We start from the raw sequence: 18,117 nt of genomic DNA, 5'->3' as shown, positions 1-18,117 counted from the left end.
GATATTCTGCAAACGGTACAGGGATTGGACTGCTGAGGACTGGGGTAAAGTCATTTTCTCTGATGAATCCCCTTTCCGATTGTTTGGGGCATCCGGAAAAAAGCTTGTCCGGAAAAGACAAGGTGAGCGCTACCATCAGTCCTGTGTCATGCCAACAGTAAAGCATCCTGAGACCATTCATGTGTGTGGTTGCTTCTCAGCCAAGAGAGTGATTGAATAAATGAATAAAGAATGGTACCAACACATCCTCCGAGAGCAACTTCTCCCAACCATCCAGGAACAGTTTGTTGACGAACAATGCCTTTTCCAGCATGATGGAGCACCTTGCCATAAGGCAAAAGTGATAACTAAGTGGCTTGGGGAACAAAACATTGATATTTTGGGTCCATGGCTAGGAAACTCCCCAGACCTTAATCCCATTGAGAACTTGTGGTCAATCCTCAAGAGGTGGGTGGACAAACAAAAACCCACAAATTCTGACAAACTCCAAGCATTGAATATGCAAGAATGGGCTGCCATCAGTCAGGATGTGGCCCAGAAGTTAATTGACAGCATGCCAGGGCGGATTGCAGAGGTCTTGAAAAAGAAGGGCCAACACTGCAAATATTGACTCTTTGCATCAGCTTCATGTAATTGTCAATAAAAGCCTTTGACACTTATGAAATGCTTGTAATTATACTTCAGTATTCCATAGTAATATCTGACAAAAATTTCCAAAGACACTGAAGCAGCAAACTTTGTGAAAATGTATATTTGTGTCATTCTCAGAACTTTTGGCCACGACGGTATGTCAGAGAGAGCAGGTGTTCATAATGTTTTGTACCCTCAGTGTATATACTTGTAATGAGTGACGCTCTCCTCATCCTCGGATGAGGTGAGGAGAGAGGGATCTGAAGACCAAAACGCAGGCTTTGGGAAATAAGCCATCTTTATTATACAATATGATGGCAACACGAAACGAAACAAAACACTTTCAAACTACAAAACAAGAAAACGACGTTGAACGAAACCTGAACATAAACTTACATAACTAAACATAAACTTACGTACAGGAAACGGACGACATCGAAACGAAACAAACAAACGCTACAGTCCCATGTGGTACGAACGTACATACAGACATAGGAGACAATCACCCACAAACAAACAGTGAGAATGCCCTACCTAAATATGACTCTTAATTAGAGGCAAACGCAAACCACCTGCCTCTAATCAAGAGCCATACCAGGCAAACCAAAACCAACATAGAAACAGATAACATAGAATGCCCACCCAACCTCACGTCCTGACCAACTAACACACAAAAACTAACATAAATAGGTCAGGAACGTGACAGTACCCCCCCCACAAGGTGCGAACTCCGGACGCACCAGCACAAAGTCTAGGGGAGGGTCTGGGTGGGCATCTAACCACGGTGGTGGTTCAGGCTCGGGGCGCGGTTCCCACCCCACCATAATCCATCCTAACTTCCTCCCTCCAAGAATGTCCACCCTCTTTTGACCCCCACAAAATTCCCTTAACAACATATCTAATAGGGACAACACCGGGACAGAGAGATAAATCAAGAAAGAGGGATAGATAAGAATATAGAGATAGATGAAGATAGAGAGGGAGATTAGGATAGAGGGGCAACTCCGGACTGAAAGGCAGCTCCGGACAGAGAGACAGCTCTGGACTGATGGGCAGTTCTGGGTATCCAGCCTTTTCAGGCTGAAGGACAGCTCATGGCTGACTGACGAATCTCGATGCTCATGGCTGGCTGACGGCTCTCGACGCTCATGGCAGGCTGACGGCTCTCGACGCTCATGGCAGGCTGACGGCTCTCGACGCTCATGGCAGGCTGACGGCTCTCGACGCTCATGGCAGGCTGACGGCTCTCGACGCTCATGGCAGGCTGACGGCTCTCGACGCTCATGGCAGGCTGACGGCTCTCGACGCTCATGGCAGGCTGACGGCTCTCGACGCTCATGGCGCTCTGACGGCTCTGGCTGCTCATGGCGCTCTGACGGCTCTGGCTGCTCATGGCGCTCTGACGGCTCTGGCTGCTCATGGCGCTCTGACGGCTCTGGCTGCTCATGGCGCTCTGACGGCTCTGGCTGCTCATGGCTCGCTGGCGGCTCTGGCAGATCCTGTCTGGTTGGCGGCTCTGGCAGATCCTGTCTGGTTGGCGGCTCTGGCAGATCCTGTCTGGTTGGCGGCTCTGGCAGATCCTGTCTGGTTGGCGGCTCTGGCAGATCCTGTCTGGCTGACGGCTCTAGCGGCTCCTGTCTGGCTGATGGCTCTAGCGGCTCCTGTCTGGCTGACGGCTCTGTAGGCTCATGGCAGACGGGCGGCTTTGCAGGCTCATGGCAGACGGGCGGCTTTGCAGGCTCCTGGCAGACGGATGGCTCAGACGGCGCTGGGGAGACGGATGGCTCAGATGGCGCTGGGGAGACGGATGGCTCAGATGGCGCTGGGGAGACGGATGGCTCAGATGGCGCTGGGGAGACGGATGGCTCAGATGGCGCTGGGGAGACGGATGGCTCTGGCCGGATATGGCGCACTGTAGACCTGGTGCGTGGTGCCAGAACTGGAGGCACCGTGCTAATGACAAGCACCTTCCTACTAGTGCGGGGAGCAGGGACAGGGCACACTGTATTCTCAAAGCCTACTCTATCCCTGATGCGTGGTACCGGCACTGTTGACACCGGGCTGAGGACAAGCACATCAGGATTAGTAGGGGGAGAAGATACAGTGGGTTCAGGGCTCTGGAGACGCACAGGTAGCTTAGTGCGTGGGCCCGGAACTGGAGGCACCGGGCTAGATACACGCACTACAGGGAGAGTGCGTGGAGGAGGAACAGGGCTCAGGATACGCACTGGTAGCCTAGTGCGTAGTGTATACACTGTAGGTACTAGGCTGGGGCGGGGAGGTGGTGCCGGAAATACCGGACCGTGGAGGCGTACTGGCTCTCTTGAGCATTGAGCCTGCCCGACCTTACCTGGTTGAATGCTCCCGGTTGCCCGACCAGTGCGGGGAGGTGGAATAACCCGCACCGGCCTATGTAGGCGAACCGGAGAAACCATGCGTAAGGCCGGTGCCATGTATGCCGGCCCGAGGAGACGCACTGGAGACCAGACGCGTTGAGCCGGCCTCATGACACCTGGCTCAATACCCAATCTAGCCCTCCCAGTGCGGGGAGGTGGAATAACCCGCACTGGGCTATGCACTCGTACAGGAGACACCGTGCGCTCTACTGCGTAACACGGCGCCTGCCCGTACTCCCGCTCTCCACGGTAAGCCTGGGAAGTGGGCGCAGGTCTCCTACCTGCCCTTGGCCCACTATCTCCTAGCCCCCCCCCAAGAAATTTTTGGGAATTACTTACGGGCTTTTTTGGCTTCCGTGCCAGACGCGTTCCCTCATAGCTCCGGTTCCTCTCTCCGGTAGCCTCCGCTCTCCTCAGTGCCTCCAGCTGTTCCCATGGGAGGCGATCTCTACCAGCTAGGATCTCCTCCCATGTGTAGACACCCTTTCCATCCAAAACATCGTCCCATGTCCATTGCTCCTTTCTCTCCTGTCCCCTACTCCGTTTCGTTTTCCCTTGCCGCTTGGTCTTAGCGTGTTGGTGGGTGATTCTGTAATGAGTGACGCTCTCCTCATCCTCGGATGAGGTGAGGAGAGAGGGATCTGAAGACCAAAACGCAGGCTTTGGGAAATAAGCCATCTTTATTATACAATATGATGGCAACACGAAACGAAACAAAACACTTTCAAACTACAAAACAAGAAAACGACGTTGAACGAAACCTGAACATAAACTTACATAACTAAACATAAACTTACGTACAGGAAACGGACGACATCGAAACGAAACAAACAAACGCTACAGTCCCATGTGGTACGAACGTACATACAGACATAGGAGACAATCACCCACAAACAAACAGTGAGAATGCCCTACCTAAATATGACTCTTAATTAGAGGCAAACGCAAACCACCTGCCTCTAATCAAGAGCCATACCAGGCAAACCAAAACCAACATAGAAACAGATAACATAGAATGCCCACCCAACCTCACGTCCTGACCAACTAACACACAAAAACTAACATAAATAGGTCAGGAACGTGACAATACTTCATTTAATTAAAACAAAGACAATTTAAAAAGTACATACTGTATTTGTCAGCACAACGTGTAGTGATATAAAACCCAAACTACACTGACCTGACAACCTGTAAAAACCATTTCAGCCTGAGGCAAGTGCATGAAAGTGAGTAAATATACTTCTTTCTAGAACCACAGAGAAAGTAGAGAGATGATAATAAGATTTATTGTCACTTTGAACTCATGCCTGGACAGAACATTAGGCAGAGTGTTTGTCTGATTGATAGAATGCAGATTAGAATGCAATATCCTGAGTGTCAGTCTGTTACTGCTTTCTTGTCAACTCCTTTTTTTACATGACAATGAATGACAAGGGGATGTTCTCAATTGCATATTCCTCAAGTCCTCTCTCCTTGTCTCCTTCTCAAAAACCATTGGAGAAGATCAGAGGGAAGAGAAGGAGAGTGGATGCGAGGAGTATGCAATTGAGAATGCAACTCTTCCAGTTTACATGTGAAGTTTAGAATGAGAATGTTTCTTGGCAGGAAATTATTATTCTGTGTAAGAAAACACTCCAGGTCATGAATGTCAAAAACTAGATAGAAATTATAATGGACCTATATATTTTAAAATAACTGATTTTAAGAAAAGGATTTCGACAAACAAATCAATCCCCCCAAAAATCTGTTTGGCCCTCAAGCCAAAACGTTTGCCCATGCCTGCTTTAGAACACATTCTAGAGTTTAGAATGGTTCTCTGACTTTAGAACACATTCTAGAGTTTAGAATGGATCTTTGTGACTTTAGAACACATTCTAGAGTTTAGAATGGATCTTTGTGACTTTAGAACACATTCTAGAGTTTAGAATGGATCTCTGTGACTTTAGAACACATTCTAGAGTTTAGAATGGATCTTTGTGACTTTAGAACACATTCTAGAGTTTAGAATGGATCTCTGTGACTTTAGAACACATTCTAGAGTTTAGAATGGATCTCTGTGACTTTAGAACACATTCTAGAGTTTAGAATGGAGCTCTGTGACTTTAGAACACATTCTAGCATTTAGAATGTATTTCTGTGGATGCGGTCCTGTTCCATCTGAGACTTGGCCTTCTTCTTGAGCAGCAGGATGTGTTCAGAAAACTCCCTCACAGCCCCCAGGCCTGCAGCACAGCGGCAGGAGTATTTAGCAGCGTTGATCGCCACCACTGGGGCGTCCCGGGGTACTGCACTCAGCCCAGCCAGGTTCAGATAGTCAACATCTGGTGCATCATTACCTGTAGAAGGGAGAGATGGAGGGATGAAATGGAGGTGTGAGATTCGTTTTAATTTAATTTTAAATCTTTTTAAGTGTCCATAAGGTGGTTATGGAAGTATTCTAAGCATGAGCTGATCGTGGACTACAGGAAAAGGCGGCCAAACAGGCCCCCATTAACATCGACGGGGCTGTAGTGGAGCGGGTCGAGAGTTTAAAGTTCATTGGTGTCCACATCACCAACTAACTATCATGGTCCAAACACACCAAGACAGTCGTGAAGAGGGCACGACAACACCTTTTCCCCCTCAGCAGACTGAAAAGATTTAGCATGGGTCCCCAGATTCTCAAAAAGTTCTACAGCTGCACCATCGAGAGCATCGTGACCAGTTGCATCACCGCCTGGTATGGCAACTGCTCGGCATCTGAACGTAGGGTACTACAGAGGGTAGTGCGTATGGCCCAGTACATAAATGGGACCAAGCTTCCTGCCATCCAGGACCTATATACTAGAGGAAAGAGGAAAGGCCAAAAAATTGTCAATGACTCCAGTTACCCAAGTCATAGACTGTTCTCTCTGCTACCGCACGGCAAGTGGTACCGGAGCGCCAAGTCTAGGTCCAAGAAGCTTCTAAACAGCTTCTACCCCAAGCCATAAGACTGCTGAACATCTTATCAAATTGCTAGCCAGACTATTTGCATGGAGCGCACAGTCTAGATCCAAGAGGATACTAAACAGCTTCTACCCCCAAGCCATAAGACTCCTGAACATCTAATCAAATTGCTACCCAGACTATTTGCATTGCCCCCCCCCCCCCCTCCCTCTCTTTTACACTGCTGCTACTCTCTGATATTATCTATGCATAGTCACTTTAATAACTCTACCTACATGTACATATTACCTCGACTAACCTGTTCCCACGCACATTGACTCTGTACCGGTACCCCCTGTATATAGCCTCGCTATTGTTATTTTACTGCTGTTCTTTAATTATTTGTTACTTTTATTTCTTATTCTTATTTGTATTTATTATAACTGCATAGTTGGTTAAGGGCTTGTATGTCATAATTTCACTGTAAGGTTATACCTGTTGTATTCGACGCATGTGACAAAATAACATTTGATTTGATTTACATCTCAGAAGGGCTCCAAAATAAATTGTCACGTTCCTGACCTATTTCTGTTAGTTTGTTGTATGTGTTAGTTGGTCAGGACGTGAGTTTGGGTGGGCATTCTATGTTTTCTGTTTCTATGTTGGTTTAAGGGTTGCCTGGTATGGCTCTTAATTAGAGGCAGGTGTTTGGCGTTCCTCTAATTGAGAGTCATATTTAGGTAGGTTGTTTCACTGTGTTTGTTGTGGGTGGTTGTCTCCTGTGTCAGTGTTTGTCGCACCATACGGGACTGTTCGGTTTGTTTTTGTACATCGTCATTTTGTGTAGTCTATTTTCCCTGTTCGTGCGTTCTTCGTGTTTTATGTAAGTTCCATGTCCAGGTCTGTCTATTCCGTTTTGTTATTTTGTTAATCATTCAAGTGTATTTCGTTTTGTGTTTTTTCCGTCTTGTTAATTAAAATTATGTATTCACAACCCGCTGCGCCTTGGTCGAATCACTACTCCTCCTTTTCGGTTGAAGAGGAGGAGGACTACCATTACATAAATACCTTAACACGCTTTGATTGACATGAACGCACAAGTATTACTCAAAATAGAATGTTAAGAACCTTGAGATTCCACTATATTACAAACTGTACTATAAAACTAAAATGAATTAGTAATAGTAGTACTATTTGTAGTAGTAGCGGTTGTAGCATTTGTAGCAGTAGTAGCAGCAGTAGTAGCAGCAGCAGCAGTAGTAGTAGTAGTAGTAGTAGTAGTAGTAGTAGTAGTAGTAGTAGTAGTAGTAGTAGTAGTAGTAGTAGTAGTAGTAGTAGTAGTAAATTGTTGAATTAAAAGAACAGTGAGTTTACCCATATAGGCGACCTCCTTCCAGTCCAGATCCTTGTCGTCCATCATGGCTTTGACTTCACACTGGATGTCCTTGCCCAGCTGTCTGACCTCGCAGCCTGTCCTCTGGGACAGATTGTCAGCCAGGGCCTTGGTCAGAAGGTCCTCACTGGACGAGATCAGGATCACCTGGAGGAGACAGAATAAAACAAATGTTTATGCTCTGTGTTTTCTATGTGAGCTTTGTTTTGTATGGACGCTCTCTTTTTTTATAGAAGCTCTCTTTTGTATGTAAGCTCTGTTTAGTATGGAAGCTCTGTTTTGTATGGAAGCTCTGTTTTGTATGAAAGCTCTGTTTTGTATGGAAGCTCTGTTTAGTATGGAAGCTCTGTTTTGTATGGAAGCTCTGTTTTGTATGAAAGCTCTGTTTTGTATGGAAGCTCTGTTTTGTATGGAAGCTCTGTTCTATGTATTGTACAGACTGAGTGTAATGAGGAAATATCAGTTCATATTCAGGTCAGAGTGATTAACACAATGTTTAACATACAGTATTTAGAGTTCTGTAATACAAATCATTCCCAGTGTTCTGTTTGTGACATTCAAGGTGCAGATTGATGGTCACTAGACTTGATAGTGAATGCTACAGATTATTCTCTTATCTGTTGATAGTGATTGACACCAGACTGGAGGTACCAGGTCTGAGGACACTGATTATTCACTGTTGTATTGTACTGACATTGTGTGAACTCAGTTGATTCTGTAGCAGCTGGACAAGTCACTGCCTTTTGTTTTGTCTTCCTACAAGCCTCTGGGCGGGTGTTTACAGAACATTTGGTGTTGTCTGATTAGGATATAAAAGGTCTGTCTCCAAGAGGCTGGTGTTTACAGAACATTTGGTGTTGTCTGATTAGGATATAAAGGGTCTGTCTCCAAGAGGCTGGTGTTTACAGAACATTTGGTGTTGTCTGATTAGGATATAAAGGGTCTGTCTCCAAGAGGCTGGTGTTTACAGAACATTTGGTGTTGTCTGATTAGGATATAAAGGGTCTGTCTCCAAGAGGCTGGTGTTTACAGAACATTTGGTGTTGTCTGATTAGGATATAAAGGGTCTGTCTCCAAGAGGCTGGTGTTTACAGAACATTTGGTGTTGTCTGATTAGGATATAAAAGGTCTGTCTCCAAGAGGCTGGTGTTTACAGAACATTTGGTGCTGTCTGATTAGGATATAAAGGGTCTGTCTCCCAAGATACATTTTCTCTGCTTATGGACTGGAGGTGTCTGTCTCCCTGTTGCAACTTGTAATAAACCAGATTTTTGATTGACTTTGATTGACTTTACAAATGACTGCTCTCCTTTTTGTTCACCTGGAAATTCATATTACAACATAGACATTACAACATAGACATTACAACATAGACATTACAACATAGACATTACAACATAGACAATACAACATAGACATTACAACATAGACAATACATTAATTTGTGGTAGCATTCGTTGTAAAAAATAAAGTAACACCTGTCTGTCACTGTTTGATCTTTGAAAAACACAATGAATGAATCACCAGTATTCATCACATTATCTTTGTATCTCTACTCCCTCTCTCTGCAGTGTGTGTCAGTGTGTGTGTGTTCTATAGGTTCTATATGTACAGTATCTGTACCTCCACCCCCTCTCTCTGCAGCATGCGGATACCCATAGTATCTCTGGTGTTGACTGAGACCATCTCCTCTCCAGAGACAGAGATGAGGACGCGGCCGTCAGTCAGACAGCCGGAGACGTTACACAGCAGCAGACGCACCACCTCAGGCTTGTCCAGACCAAAGTAACCAAACCTGGAGAGAAACAACACACACAGGGAAATACACCTCAGGCTTGTCCAGGCCAAAGTAACCAAACCTGGAGAGGAACAACACACACAGGGAAATACACCTCAGGCTTGTCCAGGCCAAAGTAACCAAACCTGGAGAGGAACAACACACACAGGGAAATACATCTCAGGCTTGTCCAGACCAAAGTAACCAAACCTGGAGAGGAACAACACACACAGGGAAATACACCTCAGGCTTGTCCAGGCCAAAGTAACCAAACCTGGAGAGGAACAACACACACAGGGAAATACACCTCAGGCTTGTCCAGACCAAAGTAACCAAACCTGGAGAGGAACAACACACACAGGAAAATACACCTCAGGCTTGTCCAGACCAAAGTAACCAAACATGAACAGGAACAACGCACACAGGGAAATACACCTCAGGCTTGTCCAGACCAAAGTAACCAAACCTGGAGAGAAACAACACACACAGGGAAATACACCTCAGGCTTGTCCAGACCAAAGTAACCAAACCTGAACAGGAACAACGCACACAGGGAAATACACCTCAGGCTTGTCCAGACCAAAGTAACCAAACCTGGAGAGGAACAACACACACAGGGAAATACACCTCAGGCTTGTCCAGACCAAAGTAACCAAACCTGAACAGGAACAACGCACACAGGGAAATACACCTCAGGCTTGTCCAGACCAAAGTAACCAAACCTGGAGAGAAACAACACACACAGGGAAATACACCTCAGGCTTGTCCAGGCCAAAGTAACCAAACCTGGAGAGGAACAACACACACAGGGAAATACACCTCAGGCTTGTCCAGACCAAAGTAACCAAACCTGGACAGGAACAACACACACAGGGAAATACATTTGGACAACCACTCCTCTGTGTTACAGAGGAGTGTTGCTTTACCACAAAATGTAATGATATTTAAAGTGCATTCAAATAAACACTTTCAGAGAGAGAGAGACAGAGAGGAGACAGAGAGGAGACAGAGAGAGAGAGGGAGACAGAGGAGACAGAGAGAGACAGAGGTGGTTCGGAGTGAATGACTTGAACAGAGAGTGAACTTGAAATTCTAAGTCAGAGATTTCAGACTACCTCAGTACTCTCTGTTCTGCCACGGGCCAGTCGATATCCACATCAATATCCACACTGTACTCTGGCAGCATCTCATAGTAAGCCCACCTCCCCCCCTGAGAAAGACAACAACACAAAGGGCATTTCTATTAGCATTCAAAACACCAGTTAACAATTAACAATAGAATATCTAGTAGTATCACAGATCAGTCCATCTCTCAGTGTGTATGTTGTTTCTAGTCAGGCTCACGTCCACTGAATGAATAAACGTTATTGATCCCCTGAGGGGAATAGGGTTCACCACCAGCAACAGACATACACATCAGGGCCTGTATTCATAAAGCATCTCAGAGTAGGGCAGCTGATCTAGGATCAGGTTCTCCCTGTCCATATAGACGTATTCATAATGATTGAAAAGGGAAAACTGATCCTAGACCAGCACTCCTATCCTGAGACGCTTTGTAAAAGGTCCCTGATGGGGTATAGTGCCAGTTACCTGCAGGCCTCTCTCTATCGTCGCTCTGGTATAAATGTAGAAAGATCCGTTCTCACACAGCTCTCCATCCCAGTCCTGTCTCCGGGGCCTGTTAGAAGGGTCTAAGTTCAGAGACTGGGTGGCTACACTACCTGAACAGGAGAGAGAACACATAGTCAATGTTATAGGTTATAACTAGAAACCAGACTACTTCCTGGTCAGGAGAAAAACTAATTTGTCTAAACACCCCTCATCTCTCTATTGTGATACAGTGATTAGTGGTGGATGAGGTTACTTCCATGTAATGTGCTTGTAAAAGGTACTATATTTACAGTTGAAGTCGGAAGTTTACATACACCTTAGCCAAATACATTTACAAACAGTTTTTCACAATTCCTGATATTTAATCCAAGTAAAAATTCCCTGTCTTAAGTCAGTTAGGATCATCACTTTATTTTAAGAATGTGAAATGACAGAACAATAGTAGAGATAATTATTTATTTCAGCTTTCATTTCTTTCATCACATTCCCAGTGGGTCAGAAGTTTACATACACTCAATTAGTATCTGGCAGCATTGCCTTTAAATTGTTTAACTTGGGTCAAACGTTTCGGGTAGCCTTCCAGAAGCTTCCCACAATAAGTTGGGTGAATTTTGGCCCATTCCTCCTGACAGAGCTGGTGTAACTGAGTCAGGTTTGTAGGCCTCCTTGCTCGCACAAGCTTTTTCAGTTCTGCCCACAAATTGTCTATGGGATTGAGATCAGGGCTTTGTGATGGCCACTCCAATACCTTGACTTTGTTGTCCTTAAGCCATTTTGCCACAACTTTGGAAGTATGCTTGGGGTCTTTGTCCATTTGGAAGACCCATTTACGACCAAGCTTTAACTTCCTGACTCATGTCTTGAGATGTTGCTTCAATATATCCACATAATTTTCCTACCTCATGATGCCATCTATTTTGTGAAGTGCACCAGTCCCTCCTGCAGCAAAGCACCCCCACAACATGATGCTGCCACCCCGGTGCTTCACGGTTGGGATGGTGTTCTTTGGCTTGCAAACCTCCCCCTTTTTCCTCCAAACATAACGATGGTCATTATGGCCAAACAGTTCTATTTTTGTTTCATCAGACCAGAGGACATTTCTCCAAAAAATACGAGCTTTGTCCCCATGTGCAGTTGCAAACCATAGTCTGGCTTTTTTATGGCGGTTTTGGAGCAGTGGCCTCTTCCTTGCTGAGCGGCCTTTCAGGTTATGTCAATATAGGACTCGTTTAACTGAAAATAGATACCTTTGTACCTGTTTCCTCCAGCATCTTCACAAGGTCCTTTGCTGTTGTTTTGGGATTGATTTGTACTTTTCGCACCATAGTACATTAATCTCTAGGAGACAGAACGCGTCTCCATCCTGAGCAGTATGACGGCTGCGTGGTGCCATGGTGTTTAAATTTGTGTACTATTGTTTGCACAGATGAACGTGGTACTTTCAGGCATTTGGAAATTGCTCCCAAGGATGAACCAGACTTGTGAAGGTCTACAATTTCTTTTGTGAGGTCATGGCTGATTTCTTTAGATTTTCCCATGATGTCAAGCAAAGAGGCACTAAGTTTGAAGGTAGGCTTTGAAATACATCCACAGGTACACCTCCAATTGACTCAAATGATGTAAATTAGCCTATCAGAAGCTTCTAAAGCCATGTCATCATTTTCTGTGTTCCAAGCTGTTTAAAGGCACAGTCATCTTAGTGTATGTAAACTTCTGACCCACTGGAATTGTGATAGTGTGAATTATAAGTGAAATTATCTGTCTGTAAACAATTGTTGGAAAAATTACTTGTGTCATGCACAAAGTAGATGTCCTAACCGACTTATCAAAACTATAGTTTGTTAACAAGAAATTTGTGGAGTGGATGAAAAACAAGTTTTAATGACTCCAACCTAAGTGTATGTAAACTTCTGACTTCAACTGTACATGTTAGTCATTTAGCAGATGCTCTTATAAACACCTTTATCATTGAGCATTAGTTAGTCATTTAGCAGATGCTCTTATAAACACATTTATCATTGAGCATTAGTTAGTCATTTAGCAGATGCTCTTATAAACACATTTATCATTGAGCATTAGTTAGTCATTTAGCAGATGCTCTTATAAACACATTTATCATTGAGCATTAGTTAGTCATTTAGCAGATGCTCTCATAAACACATTTATCATTGAGCATTAATTAGCGTCTTACATCAAGATATGATGTGTAGCTGTTTTCAAACACTAAATATCTAGGGCACTAGAGTTTTTCCTGGCTCTGGTCACATGGTCAGGACAAACTCCTGACCCTACTGATAAAGTGAGGGACAGTTTTTCCTCAGGCACAGTGTAGTGGAAAATGTTATATGCTGTACACACTGTGTTCTTTCTCAAGGTTGGCATGTTCTGTAAACTGTGAGAATTGTTGTTTTGTGTTATTAAGTTGCGATGTGCTTATGGTTTGTTCACAGGGTGTGAGTCAAGCAGAAGAGGAACTAGATACAAGATAATAGCCTCCCTCACTCTCCCACCCTGATACTCATTCCTTGTATCTGTGTCTGCTTAGTCATGCTTAGGAAACTTGTGCAGCGGTATAAAGGACAAGTGAAGGGACTGACTCCTGACAGACCTGTACATTAAGTTGGAACCTCTCCAGTTAACTGATAATAAGTGTAAGGTCCTAAACATAACACACGTCTGTCCCGTACCTCCTTTCTTCACCTCCTGCCAGCGGAAGTGGTGTTGTCGGACCACGGAGAAGACGGACGTGAAGCCCTGCTTGGTGATCATCTCCAGGGCCTCCTTCAGGTGGAAGGGGTGCAGGCAGGGAGACGTGGCCTGGATGTGACAGATCACATCCACCTCTGGAGGAGGACAACACAACAGATATTTGATTTATCCATTATTTAATCAGGTAGCCACATATGATATGACATATGAATAAATCTACATGGTTACTGTTGACATCTGTATCTATGGAGTAGGTCCCACTTCATTTGGATAGCCCCCTATTCATGGGTTGTCTATAGCCGCTCTCACGCTATCAACAATCTACCACCTGAAACTCTTAATACCAGACATGCTTCTACATCTGCATTGCTTACTCTTATGGGTTTTAGGCTGGGTTTCTGGATAAGCCCTTTGTGACTTCTGCTGACGTAAAAAGGGGCTTTATAAAGAAATGTGATTGATTGATATGCAACACTTTCCTAGGGTTGGGATTAGGGTTATGGTATTAGAAATTGAATTAAAAGAAAACAGCATGTGAGCATTATCATGTGATCATGTGAGCAAGATCAGGGGTGCACAACTGTGCAGGGGGCACAATAACTGTCACTGATTGGCTGGAGAGTGGTGAGTCAGACCACACACCTGGTTTCCCAGACGGGTGTTCTCAGGTTCTGATTAAAAAGCAGGGAGGAAAAACAGCAGCAGGATCTGCGGCCCTGAAGGTCGTATGTTTCAAGTGTCTCGGAGTTGGAGTGCTGATTTAGCTCATAGATCACAACAAAGAAGACTACATGGACAGGGGGGACCTGATCCCAGATCAGTATTCCTATTCTGAGATGCTTGATACATGCCGTTCCAGAACCTTACCCAAACTAGCTTGATTCCTCATGCCTCCCTCCTTGGCTCCTTCTCAAAGCACATTGGAGCAGAAGATTTGAGGCTCCTCCACTCAGATCTCCTCCTCTAATGCATTTTGAGAAGGAGTCAAGGAGAGAGGACATGAGGAATCAAGGAAATAAACTTGACATTCACCCCCTACCTGGGTTTAATCGGACAAATTCCTGGATGGTGTCGAGAGAGCTGGAGGAGTCTTTGGACACCTCTGGGCTCCTGCGGTGAACCTGAGCTCCCCATGCCTTGGCTACCTTCTCAATGTCATCATGGTCAGTTGATACCCACACACTGGGAAAAAGAAGGGGAGAAGTTGATTCATCAGGCTTTATGACATGTAGACTACATCAGTGCAATCCAGTCTTGTGTGGCCAAGCCCAAACCAGGGGGTTCATTCAGAGACTGTACACTAACTTTCAGACAAACTCTCTCAATAAGATTCTGACATGGGTATACATATTTATACAACAAACAGTTAATAATGTATAGTTATGACCAGGAGTTAAAGTAGATGTGATTTCTTCCCAGTTTGGAACCTCGTATGTGTGAACATGTGTGTACTAAAACAATGTATGGGCCTAACAGGACCGGCTCTGGACGTTCTGCTGCCCTAGGCAAGACAAAAAAATTGCCACCCCCCTCCTTTCCCCCTAAACTAGAATAGTGTAATGCAGGGGTTGGCAATAGGTTTGGCCAAAGGACAGTTTTTTTCTCAGCTAATAGTCAGTAGAACAGAACATAATAGAGGTCCCATTCATGATTAAACTACAAATTAAACAGATTTTAACACATCTGGTTACTAGGCTATATAATGTCAATAACATATCCTAATAGTTTCAATCTGATTACACTGATAAAATCTCAAATGTCTCTATTAAATTATTTTGTTATTTTCCTTTGTGCGTTGATTGGGGTAAAACAGCTTGCAATCAAGACAAAATGTCACTGAAAAAGTTTCAAAAGAAAGGTGAAAATGCAAATAGAAGTTTCAGGGAAGAATGGACAGAGGAATAGGTATTCTTACCATATTTCTCCTATATCAAACCAGAGTGTTGTCACGTTCTGACCATAGTTCTTGTATGTTTTGCTTGTTTTAGTGTTGGTCAGGACGTGAGCTGGGTGGGCATTCTATGTTGTGTGTCTAGTTTGTCTGTTTCTATGTTTGGCCTAATATGGTTCTCAATCAGAGGCAGGTGTTTTGTGTTGTCTCTGATTGGGAATCATATATAGGTGGCTTATTTTGTGTTGGGGTTTGTGGGTGGTTGTTTCCTGTCTTTGTGTTTTCGCTGCACCAGATAGGGCTGTATCGGTTTACCACATTTGTTATTTGTATCGTGTTCACTGTTTATCGTGTTATTAAACATGTTGAGCACTGGCTACTCTGCGTGTTGGTCCGATCCCTGTTACAGGCTCCCGTTACAAGTGTCTCGTTTGCAACTAAACGGTTACTGTTTGCAAATCATTAAATATTAGACATCCTTATGAATCTAAGCATGGCAGTTTCAAAAGATACCTTTCCACCCAGACAGAGCCTCGACGAAGTAGAAACATGTAAGCTTTAACTGCTGGCTACTCATCCGTTGCTTAACTCAACAACATAATTGCTTCCCTAAAAGCTGCCGGAGTTTAAACATATACTCTTTTCAGAAAGTGAAAAGTTCAATTAATAGGGATGAAATAGCCAAGTATCATTGTTTTGGGGTAGAATAATGTGAGGTGTTATGTTTTGTTGGATATGCGTCTTGGTCAGTTTAGCTCGGGAAATGCCGCCCTTGTCAAATTTACCGCTCTAGGTGTGTCGGTGTTGTGCCGAAAATCTCCCCCCAGACAGATTTCTCCCCCCTGCGCGTTCTTCACTGCTGCGACTTACTTGCTAGTTGAGATTTCTGCTCTTCACTCCGTTGTCAGTTTAGCCTACATTTCACTGATCTTAGTAGCAGAAAGCATTTTTGTCTGCAGTTTATTTTGTATTAGTCTATAAATAAATCTATTTGCCAAAAATCGTCATCTCTCCCATGTCTTATTCGACTAGTATTTTTGAAAGTGTAAGGATAATAATTCAGCCATAGTAGTTCTGGAATGTTTATTGCTTGCCAACATTTTACTCCCTCTATGTTTAATATAACACACACACATACATTCATTATTAATTTCAGTTGTCTATCCTGACGTGAAGTTTATTCTATAGAAAGTATTTGACTCTGATGTGTCCCACATAAAGTATTTGACTCTAGCCACAAAAGTAAGGAAATTAGAAGGGTGGGGGATTCTGACAGGGGAGAGTTTTGGCACACCGGCCGTGGGTCCTAATCATATAATTCTATCTAGAATCCCTATTAATTCAATAGCATCTCTGTGGGCCTAGTCATAAAGATTTGTCCTTTGACTTTTAAAATGTATTACCTTTTATTGTGGCATAAACACAACCAGTCATGGTGTTTTCATCTGATTGTCAAACAATCATAATCAAATGGCTCCTTTACAAGGCTACCTGCGCACGTTCATCCACTCGCAACATATTTCCAACCTCCAAACAGTGGTGAATGGAAAGAGAGACATCTGTTACACAAAACACCAAAAAGTGTATTGACATTGGCAAGTCTTACTGTACTTTCTCCCTCGGTTATGACAGATGCATCATAGGCAGCATTGACTATCACTAATAAACAATAATAACATGCATTTGGTGCAGCTAACTAACGTTACTATTAACAAAGGCGTCAGAGCAAGTCCATATACCGTAGCTAGATTAGAAATACATTTGACCAACAATGTAACTGAATTAACGTTACCTGTCAAACTGTTTGGAGTCCACTGCAGCTCTCAGAACCCATCCAATGAGCGGGACACCGGCGAGAACTTTGATATTCTTCAGAGGGATCCCCTTACTGCCTCCCCTCGCGAGGATCAGGGCTGCGATGTGTCTCTTCTCACCGCTGTCTTTAATAACCTTTGCTTTTCTGTCTCCCACATCTTCGATGCCCGATAGAGTACGTTTTTTTGCAGCAGCCATTGAAAGGATCAGTAGCCGGGTGGGCAGACAAGAGTCTTGTCAAGACGTGGCGGTAGTCTCAATGTAGCTAATAGCGGTAGCGATGGATAGCAGTCTTCTGGAGGATCTAGCACCTTCTTGCGTTCTAACTCACTGTAACTAGCTAGCTACGTACTTAGTTAACATGACCTACTACGGCTTACACTGTGTGAAGGAAATCCTACAAATGTTACATGTACACAGTAAAAAAAGAGAGGCGTAGACCTGCTAGCTTTACTCTGAGGTAATTTCAATAACGCTTCCTTTTGTTGCCATAGTAACAATTTCAGTTGAACTATTTACTGAATTTATTACTGAATTTATTCTTATTCAATGTCAAGAAAACGATGATCGCGCTTCAATGGGGGGATTCGATCATCTGACCCGGGTTTCCCAGGTCGGGGGAGTTTATTTTGGGTAAAAAAGTGATTGCATTCATTTTGGAACCAGGCTGCCTCCCGGGCGTGAGCCAGGTTCAAATGCTGTGTTCATGTATCCGTCGGAACTAGGAAACTCTGAAATGTTCGACTTGCAAAACGGTTGAAAGTGACAGGTGTATAACTACAGATAGCAAGTCGTAAATGTCAGAGTTTCCTTGTTCCGATTAGTATATGAACGCGACAAAATTCGCTCAAACCCAGAGTGACGTAGCCTAGGCTAAATAAAGCACGTGGGGGAATGAGTCGGATTATGTGTTTTCACATGCAAAAGTCATTGCTTTTTTATAAAAATAAAAACAACGCTTAATCTGCCTTCCCAATGAAAACTGGTT

The 18,117-nt window shown here is 44.1% G+C and overlaps 1 protein-coding gene across 1 annotated transcript; it reads right to left on the bottom strand.

The window, feature by feature from the left end:
* Positions 1-3,153: 3,153 nt before the first annotated feature.
* LOC129838257 (N-acylneuraminate cytidylyltransferase-like) lies at positions 3,154-17,633 on the bottom strand. Its single transcript, XM_055905076.1, has 8 exons — positions 17,107-17,633; positions 14,463-14,605; positions 13,402-13,557; positions 10,694-10,824; positions 10,219-10,313; positions 8,950-9,121; positions 7,308-7,473; positions 3,154-5,362 (listed from the first exon to the last, which is right to left on the bottom strand). The coding sequence occupies exons 1-8, from the start codon at positions 17,325-17,327 to the stop codon at positions 5,148-5,150; spliced, it is 1,299 nt and encodes a 432-aa protein (XP_055761051.1). The 5' UTR covers positions 17,328-17,633; the 3' UTR covers positions 3,154-5,147.
* Positions 17,634-18,117: the final 484 nt, after the last annotated feature.

Source organism: Salvelinus fontinalis, chromosome 39, assembly GCF_029448725.1.
Source record: "Salvelinus fontinalis isolate EN_2023a chromosome 39, ASM2944872v1, whole genome shotgun sequence".
Taxonomy (NCBI): Eukaryota; Metazoa; Chordata; class Actinopteri; order Salmoniformes; family Salmonidae; genus Salvelinus; species Salvelinus fontinalis.
The sequence above is the reverse complement of the archived record's forward strand: the minus strand, read 5'-3'. Positions and strand labels throughout refer to the sequence as shown.

Bases quoted from the DNA above. Each gene is read 5' to 3' on its own strand.
- LOC129838257 (XM_055905076.1), bottom strand. From the start codon at position 17,327: ATGGCTGCTGCAAAAAAACGTACTCTATCGGGCATCGAAGATGTGGGA. The intron at 14,606-17,106 runs GTAACGTTAATT...TCTTTTTCCCAG, and splicing joins GACTCCAAACAGTTTGACAG to TGTGTGGGTATCAACTGACC. The intron at 13,558-14,462 runs GTAGGGGGTGAA...GTCCTCCTCCAG, and splicing joins ATTTGTCCGATTAAACCCAG to AGGTGGATGTGATCTGTCAC.